Source organism: Camarhynchus parvulus, chromosome 2 (assembly GCF_901933205.1).
Source record: "Camarhynchus parvulus chromosome 2, STF_HiC, whole genome shotgun sequence".
NCBI classification, from domain to species: domain Eukaryota; kingdom Metazoa; phylum Chordata; class Aves; order Passeriformes; family Thraupidae; genus Camarhynchus; species Camarhynchus parvulus.
This window is the reverse complement of record NC_044572.1, coordinates 77553384-77570874: the sequence shown is the minus strand read 5'-3', so window position 1 is coordinate 77570874 and position 17491 is coordinate 77553384. Positions and strand designations below refer to the sequence as shown.

At 39.4% G+C, this 17491-nt stretch overlaps 1 protein-coding gene across 1 annotated transcript in view; it reads right to left on the bottom strand.

The window, feature by feature from the left end:
• The window catches only part of MARCHF11 (membrane associated ring-CH-type finger 11), a 31652-nt gene extending 15777 nt beyond the window's left edge, over nucleotides 1–15875 (bottom strand). The window contains exons 1-2 of the mRNA XM_030943453.1: nucleotides 15606–15875; nucleotides 14504–14659 (exon numbers count right to left, since the gene is read on the bottom strand). Of these exons, the coding sequence (XP_030799313.1) occupies nucleotides 14504–14659; nucleotides 15606–15875 (426 nt within the window). The remainder of the gene's footprint in view (nucleotides 1–14503; nucleotides 14660–15605) is intronic.
• Between the last annotated feature and the right edge of the window lie 1616 nt (nucleotides 15876–17491).

Sequence of the window (17491 nt, the reverse complement as noted above, 5' to 3'; positions counted from 1 at the left end):
GCCATGTAGTCACTTTGGAGGGTTAACCCTGTTTTGCCTATACAGTTCTGCATTTTACTTTTTCAACATGAATAGACAGTATCAGAAAGGGTTCTGGATTTGCTTTTTCCTTCTCTCCTGCAAAAAGAACTATATGTAAATTCTAGCTAAAACTGTTGACAACTTTTAAATTAAAAAAAAAATGCTGAGCATGAGGCTAATATTGTGCAGTTCATGATGATATTGACGCAGTCACCAAATATATGTAAAAAATTGCTCAGCATGGAGGGCCAGATCAAGCCTCTTCCACAAAAATACCCTGGACACGAGTTACTATACAGTCACTAGACAGTCACTATGCATTTCTGTCGATGTCTTCTTGTCTACCATGTTGAATGTATTTAAGTATTAATTCTGGCTCCTTTACTGAAACTCACATTTAATTTGCTAGCTCGACTTTCCGAAAGTGCTGGCTACTCTTTCTCTGTCTTTTTGACCCTATGAATAATTAAATAATTTTTACAACCCATGCAAAAGGAATCATGGAGAGTTTATTTGAGAACATTCTATACCCTAATGTTTGGTCCATTCCCTTATGAGAGCCTTGCCTCAAACCCATTGTTCATGTGAGTTAAAGCAAGGTTTTAAACTTTCACCTCTAAGGATACTATTTTAATAACTGATTTCTGTGTTATTCAGCATATTCAATAGTAGAACTTCTTCCAAGTAATTTATTGGAACACTTCCAGTTCCTGTACAATACATAAATGTTGACTGAACCAAAGGAAAAGTAAATGAAATTGATTATTCACATCATCTGCGTAGGGATAAGTAGGGAAATGATTTTAGTATGGTACAAAGAAACTGTTAGGAACTATTTCTGACACTGACATATTTCACTGGGCTCTGGATGCAAGAAAAGAAGCCATGGAAAGGCTATAATGGAAAAGAACCATAGAAACTACATGAAAGTGAAAGAAATTCCATGCAATTGGAAATTCAGAGTTCAAAGTTTCCAGTTCACTGAAAGAAGACTGGAAGAGGACCCTCAGAATGGAGATGCACAAACACATTTGTTTGCATAAGTACAGTCTAGTTGTAAAGCATAATTTTGTTTAAAGCACATCATAATTACTGCTTCCCACTATCTGCTTGCAGACACTCTATGAATCCAAAGACATGCAATCAAATAACATCACCATGTATTGTTGCTGGATTTCCCTGCATCCTGCAGCAGCATTAGTCACAATAGTTGAACAACAGTTCGGGAACAAAACAACTCCCCACCTTTAATTAGGAGGATGCACCTTCCCTATTCAGACTTCTTCCAGTTGCTATATGGCAATGATGTCTTTCAGCGCTACAAGATACAACCTCACCAGAAATCCACTGAGTACAAATACTGGCCTCTGCTCCTTTTGGCCCTGAGCAAAAACGAATTCACAGACTGCAATCAGAATTTTCATATGAAAATCTGGAAGATGCTCATGAGAGTAGAAGCAATCCTGATTTCATGTGTTTCTTTTGTAAGACGTGAAACAAAGAGAAGTTCAGATTTCAAGGGCAACAAAATGACTCAAGAAACATATCCTGAGTTCGGGTTGTTGCCTTGTCTAATCCCCAAGTAAGATAATGAGTATCATGGATGAAGGTTAGAAGGCAGAATGGTAAGAGTACCAAGATATTATATAGCATGTAATCATGAAGAAGACAATCCTGGGTTCTGAGTTGTATGAAATCTGGCAGTAAGTCAATTTGTAAGTCAATTTGAATGTAATTTCTTAAATTAATAAATCAATTAGATTGATTTTGTAGTGAATTAAATTAGCAATAAGTCTTCACTTAAAGAGAAATTAGTCATAATTATAGAATTTTAGACTGTACAAATGAATATGGTAAATAATATACTGCTTGAAAATTTGGCCTAGTGGAAGAATTAAGTAATTTATTAATTAATATATCACACATTATGTATAATAACTAAAAGGCTTTAAAAAGATGCATAATACATTTATTAATGGATTCATGTTAATATTGGTATTAATAAGGGGTGTTTTTTATTAGGTTGTTATTTAAATATATATTACACAGCAAAATTTTAGCAGTCAATTGCATTAGTTTTTTCAGGTACTGCTAAATAATCACAACCACACACTAATAGGTGCTGTTTGAATCAATACTAATTTTTTTCTAATAATTTGAGTAGCCATGGTTTTGATCACTCACTTACTTACAAGATTCCATTTTTATAAAAACATATAAGCTGTAGTGCTTAATTACAGAGGGTGGCAATTTAGATACTACATATAATATAATACTAGAGCTCTATCTGTGAAAAAAGAAAATAGCTGCCTTTATAGTGTACACTATATCAGATACTCTCTATTTCTCTCTAATCATATAATGAATATGTCTGAAATCCCTCGGCATAATTAAATTAAATTGCACAATATACTTTTGAAAATTTCCAGCTGTCTGACTTGTTACACTCTGTGTCAACAATCATATTGCTTCAAGAATCAATGGTTGCAATACCAAAAACTGTAATATCCATTTATATTACTGTGTTTGAAAATTCCCAAGCTATAAATTGTTCTTGTCTTGATGGTGCTTATATGGCTTACATATAACGTATGTACCATCTCTTGCAGTAAAAACACAGACATAAAATAAAAATGCCATCAGCTTCTCTCAAATACCAAAAGCACCAAAAAGAATGAAAGATAAGTACATGCTGTTAATATGGAAAATAGATTTATGGAAAAACCACTTACTGTTCTGCAATTGTCATTTTTAAGTTTATTACTATAAACACAGTCACATTTTGTTGTTTCTAGACAATAGTCCCCTCTTTTACATTCATTTATTACATATGATGCAGCTACTGGTCTTCTTTTCAGAACAGAAGCTCATAAGATTGTTCCACCTTACAGTCAGCACAGTTTCTGGATTCCTTACCAATATTAACAGTAACAGCTGTGATTAAACCAATTTAGGACACTCTTAGAAGAACACCTTAGTGGTCCCCTAGGATATAAACCCTGAAACAACTTGCTAGCCACTTGAAAAAAATTAAAGGGATTAAGAAGAAATTCTTTATTCAGAGGGTGGTGAAGCACTGGTTGAAGGCCAGGTTAGATCCTAAGCAACCTCATCTACCGAGTGGCATTCCTGCCCGTGGCATTCCTGCCTATGGCATGGGGGATTGGAACTACAGGGTCTTTAATGTTCCTTTCAACCCAAACTATTCTATGATCCTATGATTCTTTTTCACCTCTCTGAATGGATAGAAACAGAGAAGTAGATCTTCAACAGGCCCTGGTTTTGCCACTGTAGTCAGACAAAAATTTCTTGATTTCCAGAGTTTGCGGGCAACTCATCCTTACATGGATGATGTCTAATGAAAAAGCAGGGAAGCATCTCCATCTCAGATGGAATTTTCACTTACTCCTTAGACTCTGGTAAATATCAAGCCTGTGAGCTGACAAAGTGCAGAGTGTTTAAGACTGATGACTGCAGACAGAGGTAATGGAACATGTCTCAGGGCTGTGAAAAAGGCACTGTAAGATCTCATGGCTCAAAGCACTCAAAGAGGGAAATGGCTTAGATATCTGGTAAAGAGAGGACCTAATACTCTTCTTCAGGTATGTTTGTCCAGTCAGGCCTGAGTGACTTAGTAACTTATCCAGATCCAACTCTGAATTACAGAAAACTGACTGTGAATCACTATCGTAAACTATACCAAAACAAATCATTTAAATGGCCAGTATACTGACATCAGACCGTTTTTGTATGAAGTGAACTGTTTCTGTTGTATTGGCCTTAACTCATAGAGGATTCTAAGGGAAAAGAGAGATTGAAGGAATGCATAATTTCTCCAGTCAGGGAACCTGGAATGAGGTGTTGAACAAGAAAAGTTGGTATTTTTTGTGAATGTGAAAACAAGCCTAAGCAACTTTCCAATAGAAGAGCTTTTAAAATGCCACTTTATGAATGCCTGATCCTGGTCCACCAAAATGAAGCAGCCCAGACTCTCTACCAACAAGATAACCAAGTCCAGTGATGGAATCCTCCAGTAGGAAATTAAGTAGCTGCAACTTTGAACCCACATCCTTCAGAAATGCTAATGGCCACAGTCAGTCTGAACAGTTGCATTGCTGTCTTCCAGCACATACAGGAGTTTTCTGAAAGTGCTTTTCCTTTAGTAATGAAAATAAACATGAGATGTGCAAATTAATCATCTCTTTGGAGGCATGCAAATTCATGCATGAACTTGAGTTTGTAAATAAAAGTTAGTTTTCTAAAGTAATTTTTTTTTCTTATCATAAAACATATTCTACAAAACACTGTTCCCCTACAAGAGGGATGACAGTAAAGACAGGGAGGGACCCTTTATCGGGGAACATAGTGATAGGATGAGGTTTAGCAACTTTAAACTAAAAGAGAATAGGTTTAGTTTAGATATTAGGAAAAAATTATTTGCAGTGAGAGTGGTGAGACACTGGAACAGGTTGCCCAGAGAAGTGGTGATGAAAACAGAGAGAGTGACCCTGAGACAAAGACATGGCTTCTTATTCACACTTCAGATATGCTAATGCAGGATCGTAGGATATAGCACTACAGAAATTCTAGATTATTTTTAAGTAAACAGGTTGGAAGCCTGCATCTCTGAACCCAAACAAGGAAGGAAGAACTTTGAAGGTAATCTTGAGGACCTGATGCATGAGAGTTGTACAATGAAGACAAAAACTCACTTGTGTCACATGATGACAACCAAGACATCTGGAGGTACTTAAACTACTGAAACTGCTTTCTATTCTAAAACAATCTAGACTAGAAGACTGACGTCCATAGATCTTGTAGGTTTAATTGCTGGGGCTAAGTTCACAGCAATTGTATCAGTGACATCTACAAAAGCAGGAGGGTAAGGCCCAGAGGAAAGATAAGCTTTTAAAATTCCAGCAGCCATAAATACTTCCCACAGAATGCACAATAGATTTTCCACAAATTTCTGAACACAATCAAGTACATGGCATCAATTCTCAGTGGAGAAACTCTGAACTAGGCACATTTCCATAGAACAAACTGCAATTTCACATCTTTTCTAGATTTTTAACCAAGGCTTTAAGAAGGAAAGGACAGTAGAAGTATAGAATTTTGAAATCCCAGAGATTACAGGATCATAGAATTTTAAAGTTGCTAAAGATTTCTAAGATCATCAAGTACAATCATTGACCTAGCACAATTCCTTTCAGCACTAAACCATATTCCCAAGCGCCACATCCACATGCCTTTTGAACACTTCCAGACATGACGATTTCACCACTTCCCTGGGCAGCCTGTTTCAATGTCTGACCACCATTTCAATGAGGCAATTTTTGCTAATCTCAAATCAAAACCTCCCCGGGCACAACTTGAGGCCATTTCCTCTTATCCTGTTGCTTGTTCTTCACTTGGGAGTAGAGGCCAAACCCACCTCACCACCACCTCCTTTCAGGTAGTTGTAGAGAGTGATGATGCACCCATGAATGCAATTCTACAAGATGTATTTGAAGGTCCCTCTGTTTACACTGGGTAGTGGAGGATATGAAGATCTTTTCTGTAAGTCTGAGAAATATCAGAAAAGCACCTGTTATTAATCAAATTTCTATTCGGTGCAAGCATCCAGAAGGCAATGAGATGATATGCAGGACTCTGTAAACAGTGGGTGAGGAGGAAGTGACCCTCTTTATTAAGTCTCAGGAGGATTTTAGGTCAGCTTGTACATTCAAATACCAACAAAGTTTCCTTTTTGGAAGGTGACATTGAATGATTTGAGCTTACAATGATTCTTGTGGTCACTAAAAACAGGGGCTATGTGGAGGAAAAGCCTGAAAGTATGAGTGTCCCATATTCTATTTCTGTTATTCTGATGTGACTCTGAGCTCACTTCAGCTGTTACATCCATTCCTTCAACTAAAATTTGTCCTACTGCTCTACTCCTATGAAAGAGCAGCCCTGAAACAGAAGCGGACTTTAGTCATTCAAGAAGGAACACAATGTGCTGGGAGTAGCCACAAGCTCTAGTAGATTGTAAATTGCAGATTGCTCAGATAAAGCAATGAGAGATACATAAACTGTTCCATTAAGATGTAGACTCTCAGTCTGTCTGTTTTTGCCCATGGAGAAGAGGGAGCCTCCTTAGCATGAAAGAAGAGAAGGCATACTGAAGTTTACTCTCACTTTCTTCAGCTACAGATTCCTGGCTGCCAGTGTCATGGAATTTGCTTTTTCCAAAATATTTGTAGTGCATGGAATAATATGCTTCCAGTGTTAGGAGAGTAGTTAAATGCACATAAAGCCAGATAGCATTTCATCTTGATGGCAAGGTACATGACTATGTGAAATTGCTAAGGAATTATTTTATTATATCTTTTCTTTAGCCATAAAAGATGAGAAAAATGAGCTTCAGCTTAGGAAATAGCCCTCATCCACTAATATGGCTCATGAGGGTAACAGTATGGTATATTCCTGTACTGGGAATATGGTCATCATAGAACTGGCAAAATTAACTGCTGCCCTGGAGGGAAGACACTGTCAGAAAAATATGCAAAAATGGTACACATACACACTAATAGAGTAGGGAGTAAGGAAACAGCATGTGGCCAAGAATGAGAATACTTATTCTCCACGAGCTTCACTGAAATGTAAACAAAAGGAGGAGGAGAAACAAAAAGAAGAAATAAAAGTAAATAAAAAGGAAAGTTGAAATAAATTAAAAAAAGAAGCAAAGAACCCCATGGCAAAAGAGTCATCCAGGCAAAACGCGCAATGAGGGTGCTCTGACTCAGACAAGTATTTCAAAGGAAGTGAAGTCAAAGTGTTCCTTCGCTGTTGCACTGTAGCCACAAAAGCAGGCAGGGGCTATTCTCTGCACACTGCTGAAGCAATAAGAAAGAATCTTCAGAGTGAATACCAAACATCCAATTTGAATCTTCACATGGGACAAAAAATTTTAAAAATACAAGTGTAATAGGTGCAAAAGCTGTCTCCCCAATACAGCAAATGAAGAAAGAAGTAAGTTGGCATGACTGCCAGTCATTGGGATGAAGTGCTGAAGACTTCAGTGAGAACAGACCAACATTCAAAACCAAGTATTAAAAGTAAATTTCAAAATTAATTTAATAAAATCTTCTTTGACAAATTTCAGTTGCGGATAACTGTACAGGGACACTTCAGAGGTAATACAGAGTGGTAGAGAAGTCAACTGGCAATAGTATTTGGTGCTTAAAGCAGGCTACTTGCACTGCCAAATCAGCATGAGCTAAGGAATCACAGACACACAGTATGAAACAGTACACCATCATGTGTTAACAATTTTTCATGTTAAGAAATAGAAGCAGCCTGCTGAAACAACCACTTGCTGGTTTCAGTATTTTTCCACTAATCTCTGTTGATAGGAATTAAAGACTTGAATAATCAGGATTTTTGACATATGACAAAAAGACAAAAATTTGTATTGTGAAAACTCAGAAATCTTTGATCACTAAACAAATTTCTAGCAGATCGAGCCATTGGGAAAACACCCAAGCACAGAAAATGACAAATAAACAGTAACACAAAAGTTTGTGAATGTGGGTCTGACACTGTATCTTAAGCCTTGCACCGTTATTCTCAGCATTTCAAATGGCAGCACCTATGTATATGTACCAACCCTGATTCCCATTGACACCCTTTTCTACTTTTGGACGTGTTTTATAATGAATGATGCAAATATAATTTATGCTTATATTTTCAGCAATAACTGTAATTGGATATATTTCCTCTGAAAAACAACCTGCATCTGTATCTCAGACAAGTCATTCTGCCCCATGAAAATTGTAGGCTGAAGGAATCTAACTTTTTTTCCTTGAAGTATTTAACCCATTATTTAACATAACAAGATAATGCCACTCTTTATATTATATGTCTTTCCACTAAATCAGGACACTTCTAATTAAAAAATTATTTCCAAGTACCATTCATAGTTTACATTGCACTGTTTTTTCACACTATTCTAGCAGTCAAACTGCCTTGAGCACAATCTACACATTCACAAAATAAAAACAGAAAGCAATTGAATTTTTAATAAGCTACAGAAAATAAAAGTGTAACGTATGAGGGGCACACACCCACATACTTTTAATACTATTCTTTTTTTAAAGTATGCTCTGCTTTTTTTGTTTTGTATTTTACTCAATTACCTTAGCATATACTTAGAAGTCTGACAGAACTGCTAAACTGATTTTCTCTGTAATCCCCCATATGCCTTCCTGATGGCTTCAGCTCCACTTGATGTCTCCTCTGACCTCTTAAGATGAATTTAATTTCTTCTCATAAGTTACAAATATGCTTCAAAGGAATATCAAAGTCAATATCTAGTATTTTGTTATTAGTTCTTCTCTATCTCTACCCAACTCTCACTGTGATGATAGAATCAGTTCCTTTGTTCAACTACTGTTCTTCATTATTTCACGACTTTCAGATCATTGGTACCTATGATATTGTTCCATCCCCTGTTCTCTCTCACCTGTCATTAATTATCCATTAGATCGATTTTTCTAAAGTTTCTAAAGCTTTTTTCTTCTTTTCAGCTGTAATGTCCACTTTGCACTCCTTCAGCTCTGTATGCTAGCAGCCAAATATTCTGCTCCTAGTGTGCTAGCAGTGCACCAGTGGCCTGCTTACTTGTTCTGTGAAAAATGTGCTCTCTCATCTGAATGGCCAACCAAATGTTTTTCTCAAGCTAAACTGACTTTTGTCTCCGCACCTTTCTGCCACCTTTATTTGCCAGTTCTCTACTCCTTTTATTTCCAAGTCTTTCTATGCACTCATTACAAGAAAACAAAGAAAAAACAACATGAAATTCATTATCCTATCAGAATTTTCTCTTTAATGCCTTCCATTTTTTGCATTTCTGTTTTTTAAGTTACTGTCCTCGCTTTTATACTCTCTGTTCTCTGCACCACTGACACTAGCTTACCCAATTCTCTTTTTCAGTCTCTCATTTACCTTCAGATCTTTAACAGAAAGTAAACATAAAATGTATTTTGCCTTTCCCACCACAGAAAAAAACCCCAACTGCCCTCTCCAACAGCTTTGCTAGCCCTTTGTTTCTAAACTCATTAAGCATGATACTTAGAACTGATCATAATCACCATCTACCCAGTGCAGTCACTGAGATGACTGTGAGTGTATCAGATTAAAAAGTCTATCCAGTCTAGTAAAATCTCCCTAGAAATGGCCAAAAGGTGCTTACCAAAAAAAAAAAAAGTATGAGAAGTACAGGTACTGTATCTATGCCGATGACTGACATCCAGTTTTCTGTTTCAGATTTATCTCTCCTGTCAAAACTAAAGAATTAGTCTGCTTCTACCACTTTTTGTATGGATTTTACCATTCAATTAGGTTCATTAAAATCTCTAGGATTTTCATGTCCCAGCCCTATAGTTTTGTCGTTCCAAAACATGAATTTATTCTTGGAATGATCCTAAATTTATGAGGAATTATCTTAAATTTAAATATATATTTGGATCCTTCTGTTCTCAATACTTCTAAAGCTTGCATGTGCTTTCTATGTAGTATATTTAAGTCTATTAATATGTAAAAAATAATTTCTCATCATCACTTTTGTCTTATGTCTCAATTACTGTAACAGGTCTTTTAAGCTCATGACAAAAGTAATTTTCTCAGCAAGTACAAAACTGCTTCAAGTACAATTCCTTTTATTCCATTACTTTGACTGTGTTACTGGCTTATTTGCTCCACTATGATGGACTCTCTTCTCCATCACATGAAATTAAAAAGACTTTATTTGATTTTTTTAAGTCCTTCCAGATATTTATTGATGTATTAATTACCTTCTAATGACTACTCAGGCATTGAATCTCATTTCCATTCAGTTCATGATACCTGTCTCAGCCAAGTATTTTATTTTCCAATAGTCCTTGCATAGTGCCTTCTAATTCAAAGGGTGCTTGCAAAGCTTCATTATTTTCTTTTCAAGAGGCCTCTTAAAACACATCCCATTTGAGATGCCAAAAACTGAATTATAGTTAGAAATGGCTAGTGTACCAGGGGTCTCTGTACCAGGGCTAGTGTACCATAGATTTGTTCCTTATCTCTTTTTCAAATTTCTTTGTAAATTGTCCAATATTGGAACAATCTTTTTCGTTCTTTTTTGTCCACTGACATATGGAATAGCACAATGTATTCTTCTGGATCTTCAGCAAAGGAAGAGACATTAATAGATTGTCCTTAGTACATTGTGCAGTTTAGAATATATAATTGAAGATTTCAGCCTTTTCCCTTTCCCCTTCTTAGTTATGCCTTGAAGAACTTAATGCTGTCATCCAGCTGAGCATAGTCATTAGCAAAAACTTTTACTAAACATTTACTCTACAATTTTTTCTGGACACTGACCTCCATACTGAAGTAGCTGAAGATCTTGACTTTTGCACTTTTTAGTGTAACACACATTCACATACCTGCAGTCTGCTATGCAGTTTTGCTCATGCTTATCAAGTTGATGTCAGTGAGCTTTCTCAAATGAGTGAGGATAATGCCAATTAACAAAATTTGGAAAAGTGAAACCTTACTTTTTGAAAAGTACCACCTTAATTTTATCTATTCTAAGAAATCAGGCCTAACAAGTAAGCATTTACTTTTTAAAATAAGTTTTGTGATTTTTCTGGTATCAGAAAAGGTGTTGAACTGCCACACAATTAGGTTTTAAATTAGCACATCCATCTACTGTATCACTTTGGAATAGGTCCATTTCACCAAAGTACCAGAATGTAATGTTTTAATGAACAGGATTTATTAAACATCTACTGTAACACTATTTTATGACAGATTACACTAGCAGTCTAGAAAAGGCCACTCTCTAAATATCTTTACTACTCACTTATAGAAGTGACAGGCTTTAGCACCAAAGTATATATTCTCAACCTTTGCATGATTCTATTCCACTTTTAAACATTAATTCTGAATCTTACAAGAGCACTGACATTCTTCAATACACATTCATACTCAAGTGCAACTCTAGTGAACTAGTCTCCTAACAGCATAAAAATTACATAGCACCAATAAAAATAAAACAATGTCCTTATACTTCTTTTAGGAATAGATTTCCTTAGGAAGGAAATCTGTACAAATTATAACCTTAACAAACTAATAAAAAATATTTCTTTTTGCGTTTTTTTCTTTTTTATTTATCTTAAATATAATTCTAAATGAGTTTAATTTCCAAGCCACACATTTGAAGTTTCCCCTCTCCTTTTTAAGTCCTTCCAAAAAAAGCCTTCCAAAACTCCCTGCCCAAAGCAGTTTTTATTCCAGCTCCCCTCATTAGAGTTTGAGGGGCAGTAGGGGAATTTTCTAGTTATTAACATAGCCCTGCCTATTATTGGATCAAATTCCACCCTGCCAATGGAGCAAGTCCAGCAACATAAATGTGTGTTTTCATTAATGCACTAGTACAAGATATGTCTTTCTGATATGATCCTAAGAAGGATACTGAAAAATTCCAAATCTCTGTTATACATCATATCAAATGTCATCAGCTTGTTTGTGTGCTCATCTACCACTGCTAGCCCATGGGTTAATTTGGGGGTTATGTTTTAAGGTTTATTCCCATAATAAAGCCTATGTGTTTCCAGGATTAGATTCTTAAAAGTGAATTATGTAGTAGCTGCTGAATCTGGAACTGGAACATTGACACTGGAAGAATTCCTATCAAAATAGAAATAGTCCGTTTCTTGAATGTACTGCCCCAGGAGACGCACCCCTTGGACATAATTTTGCCTTCCATGCAAATGGAAGCAATGGAAACCTCAGAACATGTTAGATATTAAATGGAATATTCACATCTATTCCAACATTCTTAGTGAAAACATAGAAAAATCTCTTCTTTCTTAAGTCTCTACACATTGTTACATTCCTTAAATACATGAGGCGAAAGCAAACCTGAAGAGCTGTTGTATATCTGCACAGACCTGAGAGTAAATAGACCAGGCTTGCATAGACCTGGTACAAATCTGCATTCATCTGAGAAAAAGCTATCTTTGTTAATAGCACTAGTTTTCTCTGCTATGGCACTCCCTACAAAGTTCTAATAAGTAAAAGACTGGTAGAGACAATTCTGGGAAAATGGACTGAGGCGGTCTACTGCTTGTTGATAAACTACTCCTGTCCAAACACGGTATCTAATGTAATGCAAGAAGTCCTGAATTTTTGGGAATTTTTAAGTACATTCACTACTTCAGCTGACGATGTTTTAAAATCCTTCTGTATTGAAATGGTCTCACCCTTGGCTTTTTGCCAAAACTAACCAAAAAGTTACCTTAAAACACGCTTTCGTGTAGTTTAGAAAACAACTCAGAACCTGTCCAAAAGTTTAAGTCAAGCCAGTTGCTAAAAGCAGCCAATACTTTTACAGTCAAGAGTATGGAGGAGTGAGTAAGCGCATTTTAAGACTGATTCCCCTTATAAAATTACACAGATGACTGCAGTTTGAGACTTCCTTTCAGGTTCTGTTACTACAAGACAAATATTCTGTGTAGGAGACTGAGAAAGGTACTACTGTGTTTCCTCAAAGAGATGGGTGATCTTTTGGGCGTCAGGGATTTTGACCTCAGGACTATATGTCCAGCTTATTATTTGAGTTGCAACTCCAAGAAATCTTTCTGTATGCTATTTTGTCAAGAAAGAAAGGACAGACTTAAATGACTTACCTGAAAAATGAAAGACAGGGTTAAGAATAAATCAAGTATTAAGGTATTTAATGAGAAACATGAATCTGGTTTCTTTCCCTTCTCCCCCCACCAAAAAAAAAAAAAAAAAAAATGGTGACAACTAATGCAATGAGTGGCATTTAACTTTTGAACTTTTGTCTCTTCAGTTTCTTTTTACTTCCCTTGTAAGCTTGGCCAAACTTTGTTGCTACTGCATCGTCTATTGACTCTTCTTTCCTTCTCTTTTCCACAGAAACCAAACAGCTGTTCTTCAGACTTGGGCTTGATTCTGCTGTCCACAGATAGGTGTCTAATGACTTTTCAAATGTCCTTTAATATCCACTTGGCCTCTATCTGCAGTTCCAGAGTCCCTCATAAGTTTTGTCATATCTGCTCTCCTCTGTACACATTTAGGCTACCTTAGGACATCTCAAATAGTACTAGATGCCTCTTTGCAGGCAACTCTGTCATGTCTTTGCTGTCTGAATGATTTTCAGATACTATAATTGCAAACTATCGCCAATTTAATTTTTGCTAGGATAAAGATGAGATTGCTGTGGAGATGCAAGAAATAAAGACTTTTTAAAAGGTAAAAAAAAGCCAGAAGGACTAAACCCCATCCCAAACCATGTCTGTGTAGAAAGAGAATCTAGCACCTTCCTTTTCTGCAATGTTTTACAAATCCTTTACTTTTTAACATCATAAAGATTCTATCCTGGAAAGTTTACCAAAACCTTTCCTTTGAGAATTTATAAAGGAAAAAAATTGAGGTCCACTGGCTCTGAAAGTACTTGCCCATAATCTGAACAGCTGTAAGCAAATACTCCAGATATTCTGCATCCAAGCAATGTCTATCACGTTCACACAACTGCCATTACCATCCAACCATGCCTTTTCTATAAAACTCCAATCAAACACAGGCACAGAAAAATGACCCGAGTGCTCTGGCCTTTGAGAGCTCCATCATCTCTGAGCTCTTAGGATCAAAACTAAAAAAAGATACAATTATCTTACTAAATGTGTTCCTCAGATGTTATAAAATATAATTTCCAAGATGGAATTTAAAGTGTCTAAAGAATTCTGATATGCAAAGTGGTATTAAGGCTTCCCTAAGAGATTTGGCGGAGCTTTGAGTTTCTCCCCTACCTCTCCCTGAACATGCTACCACTACAATGCTCTAACTTCCATCTCATGTTCTGAGGCTGCTGAAATGGAGCTCTGGAAAATGCTACTGCACATTTCAGCTTCTGAAACAGCTTCTGGTGGACAGAACTTTAAGAGTGTTCTACTGCTCTGAATTGTGCCAAGACTGAAAAGTCACCTCCTTTTGCATTTTTACAGTAGATGAATACACAGACAACAGAAGCTTTCTTCACCTCTCCCCTCTGGATCCCAAGTTGAAGAAAGAACAAAATCAACCTTTGAGTGAGTCTTGAACAAACAATAAAGACATGTTTAAAGTTTAGGAAATTAATCTGGGAGATCCAAGTTTTCTGTCACATCTCAACATGATTTAATTACAGAATTTACCAACCTCTAAAAACCATTTCTACAGCAAACCAAAAACTAGAAGAACATAAAAGAACCAAATCACTACACATTTTAATATGTAACTGGTCTTAAAAACCAACTTCAAGTGGGTGCAAGTGCTAGCTGGTGAGGCATATAGGATCTTCTGCTGCATTTTCCAAAAACCTTGGAAGTAAAAGTAAGAATAATTTTGTTTAAAAAAATGACTGAAAAGACATACTTCTTTTAAAAGAACAAATTACCTGACAAGGCTTTTTCATTTTAATGGCTATAACATGGTATCTGTAACAGCAGAGTTCACAGGTCCATGACCCTCTTTCACTTATCCACTTTAAGAGGCAAAGCTGATGCGTGTATCGTACTGAGCCATCGCAGCGGCAAGGGTTTAACAATTCACCCTGGAAAGGCAATACAGAAACATCAACTTTAAAGGAACCTTTCACATACATGAACACTCAATACCAAAATCTTTCGGGGTCTGTAACAATGGCCTGGTCTCAATTTCACTATCTGGAAAAGCATGTATTTTTGGCTATGAAATACTCAAAAATGTACTTGTCTGGAAAATACCTAGCTGCTTCTACTGAGAAAAGCCAGAAAGCTGTCTACACATGTTCATGTACCTGTGTGGAACAACTGAAATATTACCACACACTAAACAACAGTACCATTAGCCATTTCAAATACCTCAAAAGGTACCAAAAGTGGTTGGACACATTTCTACAACAGCTATTTGAAGTCATCACTCAGAAAGAAATGTGTGATGTCACAATTCCAAGACAGTCTTACTCTTGGAGCACAGCTCTGTGCTGTCCAGCTAGCCAGCTGTCAGACAGGACCTCAAATAATGTAAGTAAGCACTTCCCCCAGTAGTTTCTGTATTATATAAACCAGCTATTCTCTTCTTTCCAACTCCAAGAGAAGCTATAAAATGCTAATTACAGATCCATTTCTGATATTATGCCCAGTAACGTCACGACAGAGATGATACTTGGAGGTCCTCTCAGCATTACCTGTAAGCTAACACTCTCATTTTAAAGTCTAACAGAAACCCGAGAAATTCGTACTGTGTAGAGTCCCTCAGAGGTGAACCAGGGAGCGAGAGCGCCAGAGGACACCCAGCGTGCGAGCCAGACCCGGCAAAATCCCTGAATTCTCCCAAAGCTTTGCGCCGGCTCAGGTTCGCCCCAGGCTTTTGCCACAACCAGCCCGCACAGCGGCAGCCGGGGAGGGCGATTCCAGCCGGGGAGCGCCGCCGAGATCAGCACCAGGGACAGGGCTCGACCCCGAGCCGAGGGTGCGAAGGTGCGCGGGGAGCCGCCCGCCGCCGGCGCCTCTGCTCACCTGCTCGGGGCCCTGGAAGCAGATCTTGCAGATGGGGCCGGCCCCGCCGCCGTGGCCGCCGCTGCCGCTCTCGCTGCTGCTGCACACCGAGCGCGTCTCCGACTTGTCGCCGCCGGCGGCCCCGCTCTCCGAGCCGCCACTCCGGCCCTCGCCCTCCTCGGGGGTGTCCCCGCTCGCCTCCCCCGCCCCGGCCGGCAGCTCCAGCGGGGCGGCGGCGGCTCGCGGCGGCTCTCCGGCAGGGAGCACGACGCTCCCGGAGGCGCAGCTCATGCCCCGGGGCACCCGCTCCCCCGGGGCGGGGACGGCCCGCAGCGGCGGATGGCGGCGGCTCGGGGGCGGCTCGGAGCTGCCGGCGGCCGGGAAGGTGACCCGGCGGGCGGGCGCGGCCGCTCCCTCACGGCCGGCGCTGTGCGAGGAGCGGCGCGCGGGGCCGCGGGCGGCGGGGCGGGGCGGGGCCGGCGGCACGCGCGGGGGGACGGAGCGAGGGGGGGACGGAGCGAGGGAGAGAGGGACGGAGGGAGGGAGAGAGGGAGGCGAGGGTCCGGCGCCGGGCCCCGCCACCGCCGCCCCCGCACCGCTCCGGGAAAGCCGCCGCCCTCGTCAGCACCCTGGCGCCTGCCCAGCCGGGCGGAATCCCTGCCCCTTTCCGGGACGAAAATCCCTGCCTGCTCTCCCGCCCGCCCGCCCGCCGGCGTTCCTGCCCTCAGCACCGGTTTCCCCCGCACCCCGGCGGCCGCGACCCCTGCCCGCGAGCACTGCCTTCCCTTCCCTTTCCTGCCCTTCGGGGCCACCTCCTGGCCCCGCTCCCGGCGCCCAGTGCTCAGGGGGCTCCTTAACCACGGGCCCCTAGCGCCGCGGGATGCGGCCCTTCCGGGGACACCTACGGATCTTCCTACTTTATCGGGGTTTTGGCCGCAGGATGTTACAGAACGAATATTCAACAGTTGTTCTTTGGGTGTGAAACAGTAGCTCTCCCAGTCTTCTGTGGCTGCCTTTAATTTTTTCCTTTAATTCATTACATCACCTCACTTTCAAAATTAAATCTGCTAAAAGCATAATGATCAAATACCTTCTAAAAAAATCCTCAGCAGTTGGAAATTCTTTAAAGTTTGGCTGGGGCTGCTGAGGGAAAGTAGGTGTGAATTTCAGCATCAAGTATGACACCAGTGCACATTTGATCTCGTGAAGATGACAGCAACTGTCTGTGCAGGGAAGGAGAGAGAAATAAAACCTAAAAAAAAAAAAAACCAGCCAAAAACAATTGCGAAGCCATATGCTTTTCCATAGCCACATTTAGATCCAAAGTGTGATGAAATCACACGCCTTCCTCATTGGCCACTTATCTGTAGTCTCAAGACGAGGGAGTACCTGATGAGCTCAGCCAGTGCCTTCACTGGCTGTGTTGTGATCATAGCGGCTTTCTCAGTGTAGATATTTTATCAGAAAACCAAAGCAGCACACAGAACCAAAGCAGCACTCCTCAGCCCCCAATCTCATGGCATCATGTGGCTCTCAAGCTCTTCAGAGAGGCTTGCAGAGTATATTCCAAACACCTGGTCTGACCTTTCAGCCTGGCTGGAGACCAGCTCAGCAATGTGCTGTTGGCAGAAAAGCATCAGACCCATATTGCAGGAGAGTGACATTCAAACCAGATGGAGCAAGGTACTGTTAAAGCAGTTTTAGTCCCCCTAGAGTCTGCATCTATTATGGAGGCCATGTAACAGATATATTAAGGACAAAAACCAACAATGCTATTTACAGTATTGCTGTAAAAAATGCATATTCAGAAGTTGACTTCTCATAGTGGAATAAGAAGTATCATTATAACTTTTCTCATCAGCCACTAATTCCGATTCTCATGAAAATCTATTTTTCGAGCAGCTCAG